Source organism: Leptosomus discolor, chromosome 11, assembly GCF_034619465.1.
Source record: "Leptosomus discolor isolate bLepDis1 chromosome 11, bLepDis1.hap2, whole genome shotgun sequence".
Taxonomy (NCBI): Eukaryota; Metazoa; Chordata; class Aves; order Leptosomiformes; family Leptosomidae; genus Leptosomus; species Leptosomus discolor.
In genome coordinates, this window is record NC_141401.1 from 13,782,124 (window position 1) to 13,796,073 (window position 13,950).

The following is a 13,950-nucleotide window of genomic DNA, read 5'->3' on the forward strand; positions in this document are numbered from 1 at the left end:
TGTCAAACTATTACTTTTTCTTCTCCCAGTGACCAAATGGCGCTTCTGGAAGTAAAGGGCTACTGCTGTGGAACTCGATTTCCACACAGCAGGCAACAGAAGGATATGTAAGAGCCCATAAAAGGAGTGATGGTGTATCGTTAGCCCCCTTCAGTCCGTACAAGCAAGCCAAGAAGAAATGGGGTGGGGCGTGGAGCTGCTTTGTGCGGCATTACTTCAGCCGCATTGGCACTGGGAAGGTGTAAAGACAAACTGCGCTCCGTTTCTCGGACACGGCGGGTGAGAGTCTTCCACCTCTCCCGGCTGCGTGGGCCGTGTCCCACCTACAGAGCGGGGGGTGGGCTGAGCTCCCCGCCCCGGCGGTGCCGAGGAAGCGGGAGCCAGGCCTGGCGGTACCGGGCTCTGTACGCGTGGAGCCGAGGGAAAGCGGGTCCTGGCGCCCGGCGCCAGCACAGCCGGGTGGCCCGAACTCGACCAGACGGCATCTGTGCGGCACCACTGCGCGGGGCGAGCCGGGCGGCGGGTGAGGGCCTGCGCGGGGCACGCCCGCAACTCCGGTTGTCTTTGCTGCTGCCCGACCGCTCCAGGCCGCCGGCAGCCCGCCGGCCGGTCGCTGGCACCGAATCCGCCTTCGCCCTTTTCTCGCAGCGCCGCTCCCTGCGTCAACAGGCGGTTCCCGGTTCCTCGCGGGGTGGCAGTCCCCGCCCGGCCGGCTGTGGCCGGCACGCCTTTATCTCTGACGGCAGTGGAGCCCGCGGCCATTGGCAATCGCCACGGGCGCGGCCCCTTTAAGAGGATGTGCTTGTGCTTCCTCTTCCTCCTCCTCCTCCTCCTCCCCTCCCCTGGCCCGGCCGGCGGGGCCGTGCGGCGCTCCCTACTTGCGTCACTGAGCGGCGCCGGCGCTGTGGCCGTGGGCGCGCGGCCCTTGTGCGGCGGCGGGCCCGTCCTCTCGCCATGGCCGACATGGAGGACCTCTTCGGCAGCGACGCCGACTCGGAGGCTGAGCAGAAAGGTGGGGGGGCGCCGCGGTCCCCTCCTTCCCCCCCCCCCCCCCCCCCCCGCTCGGGGGCGCCCCGCAGGCGGGCCCGGCGCGGGCCGCCTCGCCCCCGCCTCCCTCGCCCCCTCCCGCAGCCCTCGTTCCGCGGGGCGCGGGCAGGCCCGCGGGAGATGGAGCGAAAGGGCGGGCTGAGGGGCCGAGGGGCCGGCGTGCCTCCTCCTGGCGGCAGGGCTCGGGCCGCGGGCGTCGCCCCCGGCGCCCTTTGCATACCTGCTTTTCTGGCTAAATAGGAAAGAAAACCGCGTTCGTGTAGCGCCGTCCCCTTAAAAATGCCCCCCTGCGGCAGGGGTTCTGTTCCGCCGGCGGCGCCTGCCCGCCCGTTTGCGTGCTCTGAAGGGAAGGCGCTGGTCTCGCAGCTGGGGCTCCCTGAAAAAGCGGTTCGCAGTGACCGTTTTCCATCACCGCAGCCACGGAAGACTCATGGTGGGAAACAGGAGCAAAGCGTGCTTCTGAGTGCGAGAGCGTCTAATCCTGGGTTTGCTTAGAGCTGTTTGGATTTGAGATGGTGAAAACAAGGCGTGTTTCCTGCTTGTCCCTTGTGTCGGGAAGAGTTTTAGCTGTCATCGGCATCTAAAGAAAAATGATGGAACCCCTTCCGATTCAAGTCATTTGTATGTTTTTAAAATGCTTGTCTCCGTTTCTGTAAATTACTTTTCAAGGCAGATGTTTCTCTCTTTTCCTGCTTGAAAGGGCATTCACCAACCTCGGCATTCAAGAGTAGCTCCATTGTAACAAACACGTCAGGGTACATAAGGCAGCTAACTTGGATTAAAAGCATGGTGACAATTTTAGAGTTGTAGGATCTCATAAGCCATATACATGTATTTGCTTACTTTAAGCCCTCACTACTTCAGGTTTTATTTTCTCTATTTTTGTATAATTGCTTTCTACAACTTTAGAATCTTAGATAATAGCTTGTGATTTGAAACTATGTGGCATCCATCATTTTTCATCGTGTCTTTCGTTGACTGTGCCTTTATTAGCAGACATTTCACTTTATTATTTTAAGTAACTTTTTATAGTTCTTTCTTACAGTTCTCTTTACGTTTTCTCTCTGGGGTTTGGGAGATTTTTTTTTTTTTTTTTTTTCAAAGCAATGCCCATCACTTTATGTGCATCCCAGTAGGGACGTTTTAACTCTTGACAGGGTGATCTTTGTTTTGCAGATTCCGATTCTGGATCTGAATCTGATTCTGACCAGGAGAATGCTGGCTCTGGTAGCAATGCTTCTGGAAGCGACAGTGACCAGGATGATGACAGAGAGGCAGTAAAACCTAGTAATAAGGAGTTATTTGGAGATGATAGTGAGGATGAAGGGGCATCTCATCACACAGGGAGCGACAACCACTCTGAAAGATCCTACAACCGCTCTGAAGCTTCAGGACATTCTGAGCATGAAGATAATGATCAGTCAGATGTGGACCAGCACAGTGTTTCAGAAGCTGCTCATGATGAGGAGGAGGATGATCGTGGGCATGGGTCAGATGAAGGCAGTCATCATTCAGAAGGAGATGGTTCTGAAAAAGCACATTCAGAGGATGAGAAGTGGGGCAAGGAGGACAAAAGCGATCAGTCAGACGATGAGGAGAGACAGCAGAACTCTGACGATGAGGAGAGACAGCAGAACTCTGACGATGAGGAGAGACAGCAGAACTCTGATGAAGATGAAAGGCCGCAGATATCTGATGATGAGGAAAGACTCCAGAACTCAGACGAGGAGAAAATGCAGAACTCCGATGATGAGGAGAGGCCGCAGGTCTCAGATGAGGAGAAGATGCAGAACTCGGATGATGATGAAAGGGCCCAGCATTCTGATGAGGAGAAGATGCAGAACTCAGATGATGATGAAAGGGCCCAGCACTCTGATGAGGAGGACCAAGAGCACAAATCTGGTAGGACTGAATGCAGTAGTAGTGGTTTCCTTCTGGTTTGATCTCCCTCTATTGTTTCATTTATATTGGCCTGAAAAGATTCGGACTTCAATGTAAAGGCATTAATCATGTAGCTTTCAACTATAGTCGTCTTTGTAATGCTTTTAATGTAGCGCTTTCCTTTTAATCTGAATCAATTTATTAATACAAAGGAAGTTTAAGATATGTGGAACAGAATTTTTAATTTTCTGAGAATAATTATGCTCCTTAGTAGAGTCTGCAAGGGGAAGTGATAGCGAAGATGAAGTTCTGCGGATGAAGCGAAAGAAACCAATTGCCTCAGATTCAGAAGTGGACAGTGATACAGAAGGACAGAAAGGTAAATGGTGGCATTGTTTTGTGCGGTTTTGGTCCATTTAATTCTCATCTTAAGCCCACCATTCATCAGCTACAGGGCTTGATAAAATTGATAGTCTTGCTATACGATGTAACTGTGTTGCCGTGGAGATAACAAAACAGCAGAGTAAGAATTCTGTATGGGGAAGTACACGCTGTATTTCTGCTGATTGTCTCTAGTTGGCTCTACCAGTTTTTCAGTTTCCTTTGTGAGAGGCAGAGCTTTTGTTTTGCAAATGTTGCTTGACACATTTTTACTGGAAGATGGTAAGAAATGGTGCCTCAAATCAGAGCAGCCCAGAGAACCTGTATTGATTTTTGTGATGTTTAGCTGGCTGAGAAAGAGGTGTTGATTCTTCTGAGAAATAAAACCTCCGAAATGCATAATATTTAAGTTGTTCACTTGAGTAAAGGATTATCTTATACTCTTAATTCCTCTGTTGCCATCTTTCAACTAGATTCTCTTATCAGATAGAGCTTTTCTAGGAAAACATACCTTGAATCCTTAGCTTAAAAATACATAGGAAAACTGTTTTTCAGGATAAGAGAATAATGCGTGCTTTGTAAACTTTCACAATTTTTAACCTTTATAGGTGATTTTAAGAGGTAATAAAAGTGAAGGATGTGTTAAACTTTTTCTGTGAGTGTGCTTGCATGTAGGGATGTGTGTACGCATATGTGTGTATTTTAAAGTAGTAATTTTTCTGCTCAAGAGCATGCAGATGTCATGGATCTGTTTGGAGGTGCAGATGACATTTCCTCAGGGAGCGATGGAGAAGACAAGCCACCAACTCCAGGACAGCCCATTGTGAGTAGACTTGACTTTTGAAATAATTAACATGCCATTTCACTCTGAAATGTAGAACCCTGATTGAGTTTGAGAATATTTTAATGAAAAAAGGGTAACAGCATTAAGTAAGCATTACAGGTTTTTGCCCTAGATAAAAGAATTATTAAAGTTTTATACATAGCAATGTCAGATGGATTAATTTATCTGCCTTCCCCCATCCCTGCTCCACTTTTTGTACTTGAAAGAAACATAATGAGTGGTTTTGATTGTCATCAAGTAAAATACAAAATCGTAGCTGTCATTGGTACCTTAGTACCACTATTTGACAAATATTTTCATTTTTGGTCTTGATGATAATACATAAAGATATTTTTTTTATCTGGGAAAAGTTGTCCAAAAAACCCTGTATGTCAGCTCCTTTGCCGTTTCCTTACTGGTTTTGGTCTCTTGAGTTTGCGTGGGTATTTGAAATTGCTTGAAGTGGCATATGAAAACGCTGAATCGAATTGCTTTCACTGAAAACGTACAAGTTCTTTTACCCAAAGCTTCCTGATCTCTCTCTGTGCCTACAGGTGACAGTTTTTTAAGCCAAATGTGAGTGCTTATTAGAGCAACAGTAGCCAGATAGACTTTTTTCACTTACGCTTCTGTTCTCCTTTTTCATTAGGATGAGAATGGTCTGAGTCAAGAACAGCAGGAAGAAGAGCCTATTCCAGAGACTAGAATAGAGGTAGAAATACCAAAAGTAAACACAGACCTTGGTAATGATTTGTATTTTGTGAAGCTGCCCAACTTCCTTAGTGTGGAGCCCAGGTAATTGCACGTTAAATATGTGATTGATAAGGCTTTTTAGTGTTTTCCTGTATGGCTTTTGTTTTAGTAATACGATTACATACGTTGGCCATGTTTAAAATGGTTGACATTAAGACGCACACTTTTGGTTGTGATTGGTCAATAGTAATATCTGTCGTGTGTAATCAAGTGCTGAGTAATTTTCTTACAAGCTTGGGTTTCAGCTTGATTGAATAACTTTTTGTCTTTAAAAACAGACAAAAATATGATTTAATTGAAGGCACGTGCTATCAGTTGAATTTTAAACATATGTTCAGGCTCTCAGAGATGTGAAAGCCAAATGCACAGAACCTTTATGCATTTCTGAGTGACAAAAACATCATTTTGAATTTTAGAACAAGCGCTTTTTTATTTGGTGTGCTAAATGTACTACTTAACTATGGAGAGTCTGGTTATTCATTTTTCTATTTACCTAAATCAAGCTAAAGAAATTTTCTGGAATTCATAAGGAGAAACAAAATAAATAGAGTTGTTTGTGATGTTAGGTTTGTCCCTAAAGCCCCCCTTCAGCACTTCTAGCAAATTGCTGTTAAATCCATTTTTGAGTGTTTTGTTAAGCAACTTTATTGCTTTGTGTTGTAGTGTTGTGTTAGCTGGCAGTGTAGCATTGTTTCTGTTATACATTAGTTAAATCATTCTTCCTGGCTTTCATGCTGTAGTCTGTTTCAGGAGAGAACTGTTAAGTGATTAGTGGCTGTAATCAGTGAGAGAAGTCCTGGGGATCTCTGGGGGGCAGGCAGGACTGAAAATAGAATTGTACAGTAGCAGTCTGTTTATTGCTTCTTTCCCTTGCAGCAGCCTGGAAACTATTAGGAAGGAGGCTAAGGGATGGCCTTCCCCCCCCCCCCGCCACTTCCACTCCAGACTTTTTGAAGGAAGAGAGGAAAACCAATCTCATCTTCCTTTCCCTTTAGTTGGATTTGAGATTCAAATTAAAAAATTACAAAGATTGTGCTCTTAGAAAATCCCTATTTCGCCAGTTTATAATTTTTCCTTTTATTTTCTCTGTACAATATTGTATATATTTTGTTCCAGGCTTAACCCTGACCTCATCATCCTGATACTAAGGAAACACTATTTTTCTGAGGCAGAGATACTTTCTTTAGCTAGAGCCAGTTAGAGGGTCTGAGTGTTAAAGTGGCTGTAATTGATGGTAGTGAGGACACTTGGGTAGGCCTCCTGTGGTGTGGAATCAATGCAGTAAATAATTCACTGCAGAAATGGCTGTCTCAGCTGCAGTGCCTACTGTTGTGTGTGATGTGTAATTTAAACCTTTCAAGCACCTGTTACTTTGCACAGCTCTGGAATAGTGTGGATTAATTTCCAGAAGAATAAAGACTGTGTTATATAATTTATTGCAGACCTTTTGATCCCCAGTATTATGAAGATGAATTTGAAGATGAGGAGATGCTTGATGAAGAGGGTAGAACTAGGTTAAAACTCAAGGTACAATGTTAGTTTTCCTTTTCTCTTTTGCACTCCTCTAGCCACATTTCTTCAAGGGCTATTTCAGGTCTATTAGGATGGTGTTTTGAGTTACAGTTCAGATTATGAAAGTGTGGACTAGTTCAGCCCTGAGGAAAGTTGATCCATTTTAGTAATAAATTTAAAAAAAAAAAAAAAGCTTGACAGCTGCATTTCACCTGTAAAAGCGATACCTTCCACCTTCATTTCTTTGCTGCAAATTATCTAACCTTTCTAACTGTCATTCTTGACCTATATAGAGTATATTTTACCACAGTGTTCCTTACTATGAGTTTGAAAAAGTGTTTCGTTTTTTTTTCCCACAGGTAGAAAACACAATACGATGGCGGATGCGACGAGATGAGGAAGGGAACGAGATCAGAGAAAGTAACGCACGGATAGTCAAATGGTCAGATGGAAGGTTAGTTTAGACTTTTGGCTATTGAAGGAATACGGTGGTTCTCACAGTGAAATGCCATGGTGTGCAAAATTGGAAGGTCAACAAACTTTGATGTCAGTTCTGCACAGCAGAAATTATTTTAGTCTCAGTGCTTTGAAAATTTTATGCTCTGCTTAGTTTGGATTGAAATGTAATTATTGGTTATGTGTAAAAAAGAAACTTGAAGGCTTTCTCTATAAATGAGGCAAAAATAAACTGAGTGGCTTTATCAAATAACTGATATATGAATCTCTTTTAAGCATGTCTCTCCACTTGGGCAATGAGGTCTTTGACGTGTACAAGGCGCCACTACAGGGAGATCACAACCATTTGTTTATCAGACAAGGGACAGGTCTACAAGGACAGGCTGTGTTCAAGACAAAGTTAACCTTCAGGTAAACATGCTATTCTATGTCAAATGTTGATGCTACTTTTGCAGTTAGGTTTTGTAGCTAATATATAAAGATTAGAGATACCAGTTCGTAAACCTTCAGAGCTTAACTGTTTGTGCTATTTTCCAAAGTCAGTGTTTCGGTAAGATTTTTCCTAAATTAAGTGTCCCAGTTTGACAAGTTAATATGCCCTTCACTGCAATATGTAGGCTACTTGTACTTTTTTAATATATATTTTTATTTGCATTTTTAAGTGCAAGTCCTCACCCAACTCAGAAAGAATATTAATATTCCCTGAAATTAATTGCTACCAGTTGCTATCAAGATGATGATTATGCCTTGGGATAGTGATGTGAAATGTGAGGATGATTATTTAGGCTGGTAATGGACTGCAGGTAGTGTGCTGAGAGTAATTGATGTGCCCAGTAGGTGTTGCAATGTACATAAATAAATAAAAAAATAAATTAAAAAAGAAAAATAATGATGCTTTTACTTTTGTTCAGATGAATCTTTGCAGTCTTAAGTATGCTGGCCCTACCGTTGTTCCTTGAAGAAGTATTTAACGCACAGCAATTTTTTAACAGGCCACACTCTACGGACAGTGCCACTCACAGGAAGATGACTCTGTCTCTGGCAGATAGATGTTCAAAGACCCAGAAAATTCGTATTTTGCCAATGGCAGGTCGAGATCCAGAATCTCAGCGCACAGAAATGATTAAGGTATCGTGTCATGGAACTCTCTTATACGCTGATTTAATCTACAAAGTCACAGCTGTAATACAGCCGAACATTTCTGAACACTTTATGACTTTATGAAAAACAGGGTGTATTTTGGAGTTACAGACAAGAGTAGTTAGCCGTGGGCGCAGTTGGCTTAACCTTACAGATCACAGAAAAATCAGAATATGTACAATCGTTACACTGCCATGAAATTATTTCAAAAGCCACAGTAGAGTACAGGGTGCTCTTTGAGTTGGTCTGTTTTCTTTTTTTCCCCTCAATCTTTCTATATTGCTTCTTTCTTTGGACAGAAAGAAGAGGAGAGATTAAGAGCTTCCATTCGTAGAGAATCTCAGCAGCGAAGAATGCGGGAGAAGCAGCATCAGCGTGGTCTGAGTGCAAATTACTTGGAACCTGATCGCTATGATGAAGAGGACGAGGGAGATGATGCAATCAGTCTAGCAGCTATCAAAAACAGATACAAAGGTGGCATCAGAGGTAATAATAAACCCTAACAGCACGTAAGCAGGGCCTGTGCGATTCACGTGGATTAATTTCACAGGAGAGACCTGGTAAGATTGTATTTTGCCAGTTCACTTGACATATTAGTAGACGTGGATTCAGTTCATATAAGTTTATTTTGTTTACTCTGGAGTTAGATTCCGCCAGCTTTTTGTGGGACTAAATGTGAGAGAAATATTGTTAATAATACTCTGTTTTCCTCACCAGTTTCAGATAAAGATAAATATTTATCTTTTCATTTTTCTCTGTAGAAGAACGTGCTAGAATCTACTCTTCTGACAGTGATGAAGGCTCAGATGAAGATAAAACACAAAGGCTACTCAAGGCAAAGAAACTTACTAGTGATGAGGTAAGAAAAGGATTTTGTTCTTCAGCTACTCATTTTCAGTCAGGAACATTTCCTGCACTAATGTCGGTTTTAAAGCTGAGACTTTTGAAGTTTCATTTATGCTGTGACGAATGTGTTATTTGACTTGGCATGCTTTCCACGGTAATTAATCAGCAATTTCTTATACTATGCATTAGTTTGTAGACCTGAGTGATTCCCAGAGGAGGTCACTATTGTTATTGCTGATTTAAAGATGGCAAAATTTATGCAGAGTTATGTAAAATTACTTTACCAGAATTATGCAAGGAGTGAGAAGACTTATTATTGGAATTCTAGTGCAGTGTTGTCTCCTAAGCTGCGTGATCCTCTTCTGTTGATTATGGAAATAGCGGAAGCGTTTTCACATAGTATTTCTGCTCTTTTTAAGGAGAAGAGTTAAAAAACTAAGTTAAGAACTGTTAATGTCTGTTGCTAAATAAACGTTATTCATCACCCAAGTATTATCCTGAACATCAGGCCACGATCAAGTTAACTGTTAGCTACAGCAGTAGTGCTGTTTCCTCTTTTAAAATTGTGATCTATTGGGTTGTAATTTATCACTGCTGGGTAGAAGCGAATGAATCTTGGTGTATATGACGGCTTGAGGTTTAGTTCTTTTCAAGTAAAGTCACTTCTGATACAGCACCGCAGTGTAGCACTTCTCAAAACTGACAGATACCGTTTCTGAGATTAGAACTTATCTTTTCATCTAGTGGTAGAAGGGGAACCAGGACTCTGTCCTATATCAACTATACCTATGTAGTCAATTTTCCCGACCCGTGCTCCTCACTGTAAAATGCTTCTGTGGCAAAGAGCTGTAGAACATTTACTGTGTACCTTGGGAAGCTGAAAGAAGAGGGAATTTTGGGATTCATGACAAATGGCAGTCTTGCCCTGTTGCCGCTGCCCTGCTCAAGAGGGAATTGGGCTGGGTCAGGTGTTTGGCCTATGTGGTTTAGTAGCCCATTAGTTTGCTTTCTTTTAGACATCGCCAGTTGTGTATTACTGTTATCTTGCTGCTGATCAGTATAGTGCGGCCCTGGGTTGCAGCTGTGCTTGCGTTTCTCATGGCGTAGGAGTGGTAGTTGGGTCACACCTGAGCTCTGTTGATAGCCCCTTCACTTACGTGGCAGGATGATAAATACAAACTAACTTAGCTTGATAGGTTCTCATTGCTACGTTGTAGGTTATGAGAGGTGTTTTTACACTGACATGCTAGTTTGATTAATCTTCCTGTCCTATTTTACTGTAAATGATATGTTATTTTAAAATTATGCATAGAGTATCATGCAGATGTTTAAAAAAGGAAGTTTGAGTAGGTCAGTGTAAGCATATGTAATATTTTTAATGCTTTGTATCACCATTTCCTTTAAGAGATTATTTTAGCTGTTTAAATTATTATTGCCCTAAGGTTACTTCCAGTTGATTTCCTACAGTTGTATCTGGTGTGCTATGCTAATAGCTGCTGAAGTGGCTAGAACTTCACTCTTGAATTTTAGAGGCTTCCATCATAAAACATCCTTTTCTTCTTTAGAGAGTAATTTTGCAGTGTAGTTTGTGATGTGTCCTTCTAGTGAATGAATGCATGTCAGACTTCTCTAATCACAGCTGCTGAAATTCCAAAGTTGTGTTTAAATGACCGATACAGGACATAGTTTTTAGTATGACACATACCTCAATAGGGTAAGAAATCTTAGTTTTTGAAGGAGTAAGTTTGCTCTTGTTTGCGTTGCTATACTGTACTTCCTGTAACCTTCTCGGGAGGCATGTCTTATTTCCCAGCCTGTTTGGATGTTTGCTGCTTCTGAATGCATGTTCTTGCTGCTGTGACACTACTCCTCTTATGCTGTCAGCTGAGTATTTGCACTAATAAGCATTGTAATATGAAGCAGAAGTAAAAATGAGTTTTTCTTTTAAAGACATAGATTCTGGATTTTTATTATACATTGAGGAAAAATTAATATTTCAGAAAATATGACAGTAATCCTGGAGACAGCCATAGTGAGGCATGCAGGCAAAACTAATTTTGTGAGCTCTGTTATTGTTTGTTAGTAAAAATTTCATTGTTTATTTATAAGCCAGTACTAGTTGCTAGTTCATGATACAGCAATGTCAGGAGTTTGCAACTCCACTTTCTCAGAAGAGAAAGTCTAGTCAACAGCATTTCTCTGCTGCTTGAGGAATGATAGCCTCCATTTTAAAATTACATGAGTTAAAGGTCATATTCCCATCAGGGCCACAGAGGGGTGCTACAGTATTATGAAAAAAGCCCGGTGATGCATAACTACTTACTTTCAGTCACCCCTACTTTCAGTAGGAAGGGTAGTATTTGTAGTATGTATCCGCGTACACGAAACACAGACTTCCTTGTACACAGACTTACTTTTATGTGCTGTCAGTCAACAACACAGCACAAATCTTTGCCCTGATAACAATTTGTTACCATTACTGAAAACGTCAATCTGTTATTAATACTGTTTTATCACCACATGGCAAGTAGTTTTACTGTTACTGTAGTTAACAGAGATATTCTGCTAAACAGGAAGATGAATCATTTAACAATAGCCTAGCTAGATTACAAGAGAATGCTTGTTCTGAGGAAGAAGTTGTCATTGAGATTCCCACCCCTACTAATTTCTGTTTTCGGTGCTTAAAATTGCTTCCTAATTGAGATTCTCACTGTATAACAGAATAAAATGCTTTGAATAAAAAGTTATTCATTAGAGTTCTGAGACTCCAGTAATTTATTAAAGTTCTGAAATTCAATCTTTGCTGCTTCTTAAAATCCAAGCAATTTTTTAAAAAAAACCCCAGAAGACAACCAAAACCAACAAATGGAAAAAGGGGTGAGGTTACTTAGACCTGAGGGTATTTTTAAAGATACTCCTCTTTTTAAACAGTAGTTGAGTTACTTGTTCTTCATGTCCACATTGATGAGTTTTGCGTTAACAACTGGTGGTTTGTAGTTCGATTAAACACTTTCATAGCATTCTGATTTAAAATGTTGTTTGGAAGGGTGATTTACACCGGACTGGCGTGAATGTACGTGGAATAAAAATCAACCTGTTGCCTCTATATTTAGGTGATAAAAATTGGGCATCCAGCCTATATGGTGTTGCTATATGGTACCTCATTATGGTATTGCTTGCAAAGAGGTAGTTAACTCGATGATTTGAGTTCCTTTGACCCGCTCTTTGAAGCCCCCTACATGCTGGACTCTAAACGGTGGTGTCGATTTGCAGTACCAGAGATTTCTCATCAGTGTTTCTCCTTTACGCCAGAGAATGGATTAGTTTTGTTTCAATCGAAATACCTACCCACTTACTGAATTTCTTCTTTGCTTCAGTAGCTCTAATTTAGGGCATACAAGTGTCAATAGTCTGAAAACTTAGCAAAGCTACGTGGGCTGCATGAAGGGAAAGCTTCTGCATGGGGAAGAATTCACTACAAATTCTAGGAATACTTATGCCCATAAGACTTGCTGAGAATGGTATTGCACGTGCCATACATCCAGATCGTGACATCGATTACTTCCATGCTGTAGCTCCGTGTGAAGCAGATGCAGTTGCGTGTCCATTGAGGTAAATGGAGCTGCAGCTGTGCTACGGACCCTCTCCGGTGGGGTTTGAGACTGGTAGCAACACTGGCTGAACTTAAAGTGTGGATACGTAAGCAGTCCTGCATCACAGGAGCACAAAATGGAAAAACTAGAAGTAGTAATTTGGCGTTTCTTAGGAGAAAGACTGAGGTCTTTTTGTCGTTCTTCTGAGTGTTTTATTTTAGCTTCAAGTATGTTGGTTTATTTTTGTCCTTTTTTGCCTTTAGGAAGGTGAACCTTCTGGAAAGAGAAAAGCAGAGGATGATGACAAAGCAAGTAAGAAGCATAAGAAATATGTGATCAGTGATGAAGAGGAAGAAGATGACGATTAAAATCAAGGAAGCACGAAAGTTGTTGTGTTTTTTTTTATATATATATATATATTTATATATATATTGTACAGTTCTCTTACGACAAAGATGTAAGTAACCATAGTGCGGTTATTTTGATAAAGGAAAATTCCATTGAAGTCTGCGTTTCTGGTGTGAATAAAGTTTTTTGACTTCCTTTTATTTTTTGAGATTTTTCTTTTATTGCAGCAACTGTTGCACCAGGGATCATCACAGTGCTGGTTTTTTATCCTGCACAGTATATTTCAGTTTTGAGAATTGTAGTAACTGGTTATTGAATTAATGAGTGATTTTTACTGAGTTCATTAGGAGAAACACTTCTAATCTTTATAGAATGCTTAAATGATTGGTTTGCCTGACAAAGGTATGGCAGTTTAGCTTACCTTTTGTGTGGAAGGGTTGGAAGAATGTATGAGTGGTACAGTACAGTTCTGTGGTTTTTTCCTAGATATTCCTGATTTCCTGTTGACTGTGGGCAGTACATTAAACTGTACAGTAAACTGAAGTTCCTGCCGTGAGAATAATTAACTGATCATGTAAGACATTTATTTTTCATGCATTAAAGCCCAGAATGAAAATCCACATTTTGCCTGGGTTGGTAATAATAATAAAGGCACATGCTAGTGATGTAAATGTCAGAGTAAAAGCACTTCTTTAAACAGAACTAAGAAATTTCTGCTAGCAGAGATGAAAGTCTCCTTTAAAAGCTGAAATGAACCACAATGCAAAAATACATCCTAATGACAGTGTCTTATCATCTCATGTAGTCCTTATGGTGCCATTTCCTATTGTTCCTGGTTGGTTTCATAAATAGCTTTGTTTAGCTGGGAAGTCACGGGAGGAGAATGTTCTGGACAGAATTATTCCTGCTTTTACACTATTTCTAAACACCTTATTTGATTATGCAAAGTTGTAAAGTAGGGAAAGTAAAAGAAATGCCTGAACTCTTGTGTACTTTCTTTCCAAGATGAAATATCCCCCATGTAGTTTCCCTCGTTTGGTGAGAGAGCATTCGGATGTTATCCGTGTTGCTTTTTTAACTGGCTTCTCGCACAGTCCTACCGAGTTTGGATGCAGCTTGAAAAAGGTAACAGAAAGAAAACAGAACTAGCTTAATGCCTCTTGAAACAAA

General features: G+C 41.5%; 1 protein-coding gene across 4 annotated transcripts; it reads left to right on the forward strand.

Moving 5' to 3' along the window:
• The first annotated feature begins 924 nt into the window (after positions 1–924).
• LEO1 (LEO1 component of Paf1/RNA polymerase II complex) lies at positions 925–12,980 on the forward strand. 4 transcript variants are annotated; one of them, XM_086471435.1, is made up of 12 exons: positions 925–1,012; positions 2,224–2,949; positions 3,200–3,307; positions 4,038–4,132; positions 4,782–4,927; positions 6,328–6,412; positions 6,757–6,851; positions 7,130–7,264; positions 7,846–7,981; positions 8,293–8,479; positions 8,755–8,852; positions 12,696–12,980. In XM_086471435.1, exons 1-12 carry the CDS (start codon positions 955–957, stop codon positions 12,798–12,800), a joined length of 1,974 nt encoding a protein of 657 aa, XP_086327561.1. In that variant the 5' UTR covers positions 925–954; the 3' UTR covers positions 12,801–12,980. The 4 variants fall into 4 exon arrangements, with proteins under 4 accessions (XP_086327561.1, XP_086327562.1, XP_086327563.1 ...); XM_086471436.1 differs by having other exon boundaries at positions 3,203–3,307; XM_086471437.1 differs by having other exon boundaries at positions 3,203–3,307; positions 12,700–12,980.
• Positions 12,981–13,950: the final 970 nt, after the last annotated feature.

What these genes read in the sequence shown, in the direction of transcription:
- LEO1 (XM_086471435.1), top strand. Translation starts at nt 955, where the DNA reads ATGGCCGACATGGAGGACCTCTTCGGCAGCGACGCCGACTCGGAGGCT. An exon ending in GTCAAATGGTCAGATGGAAG is followed by an intron (nt 6,852 to 7,129) that starts GTTAGTTTAGAC and finishes ATCTCTTTTAAG; the next exon opens with CATGTCTCTCCACTTGGGCA. An exon ending in AGAAACTTACTAGTGATGAG is followed by an intron (nt 8,853 to 12,695) that starts GTAAGAAAAGGA and finishes TTTTGCCTTTAG; the next exon opens with GAAGGTGAACCTTCTGGAAA.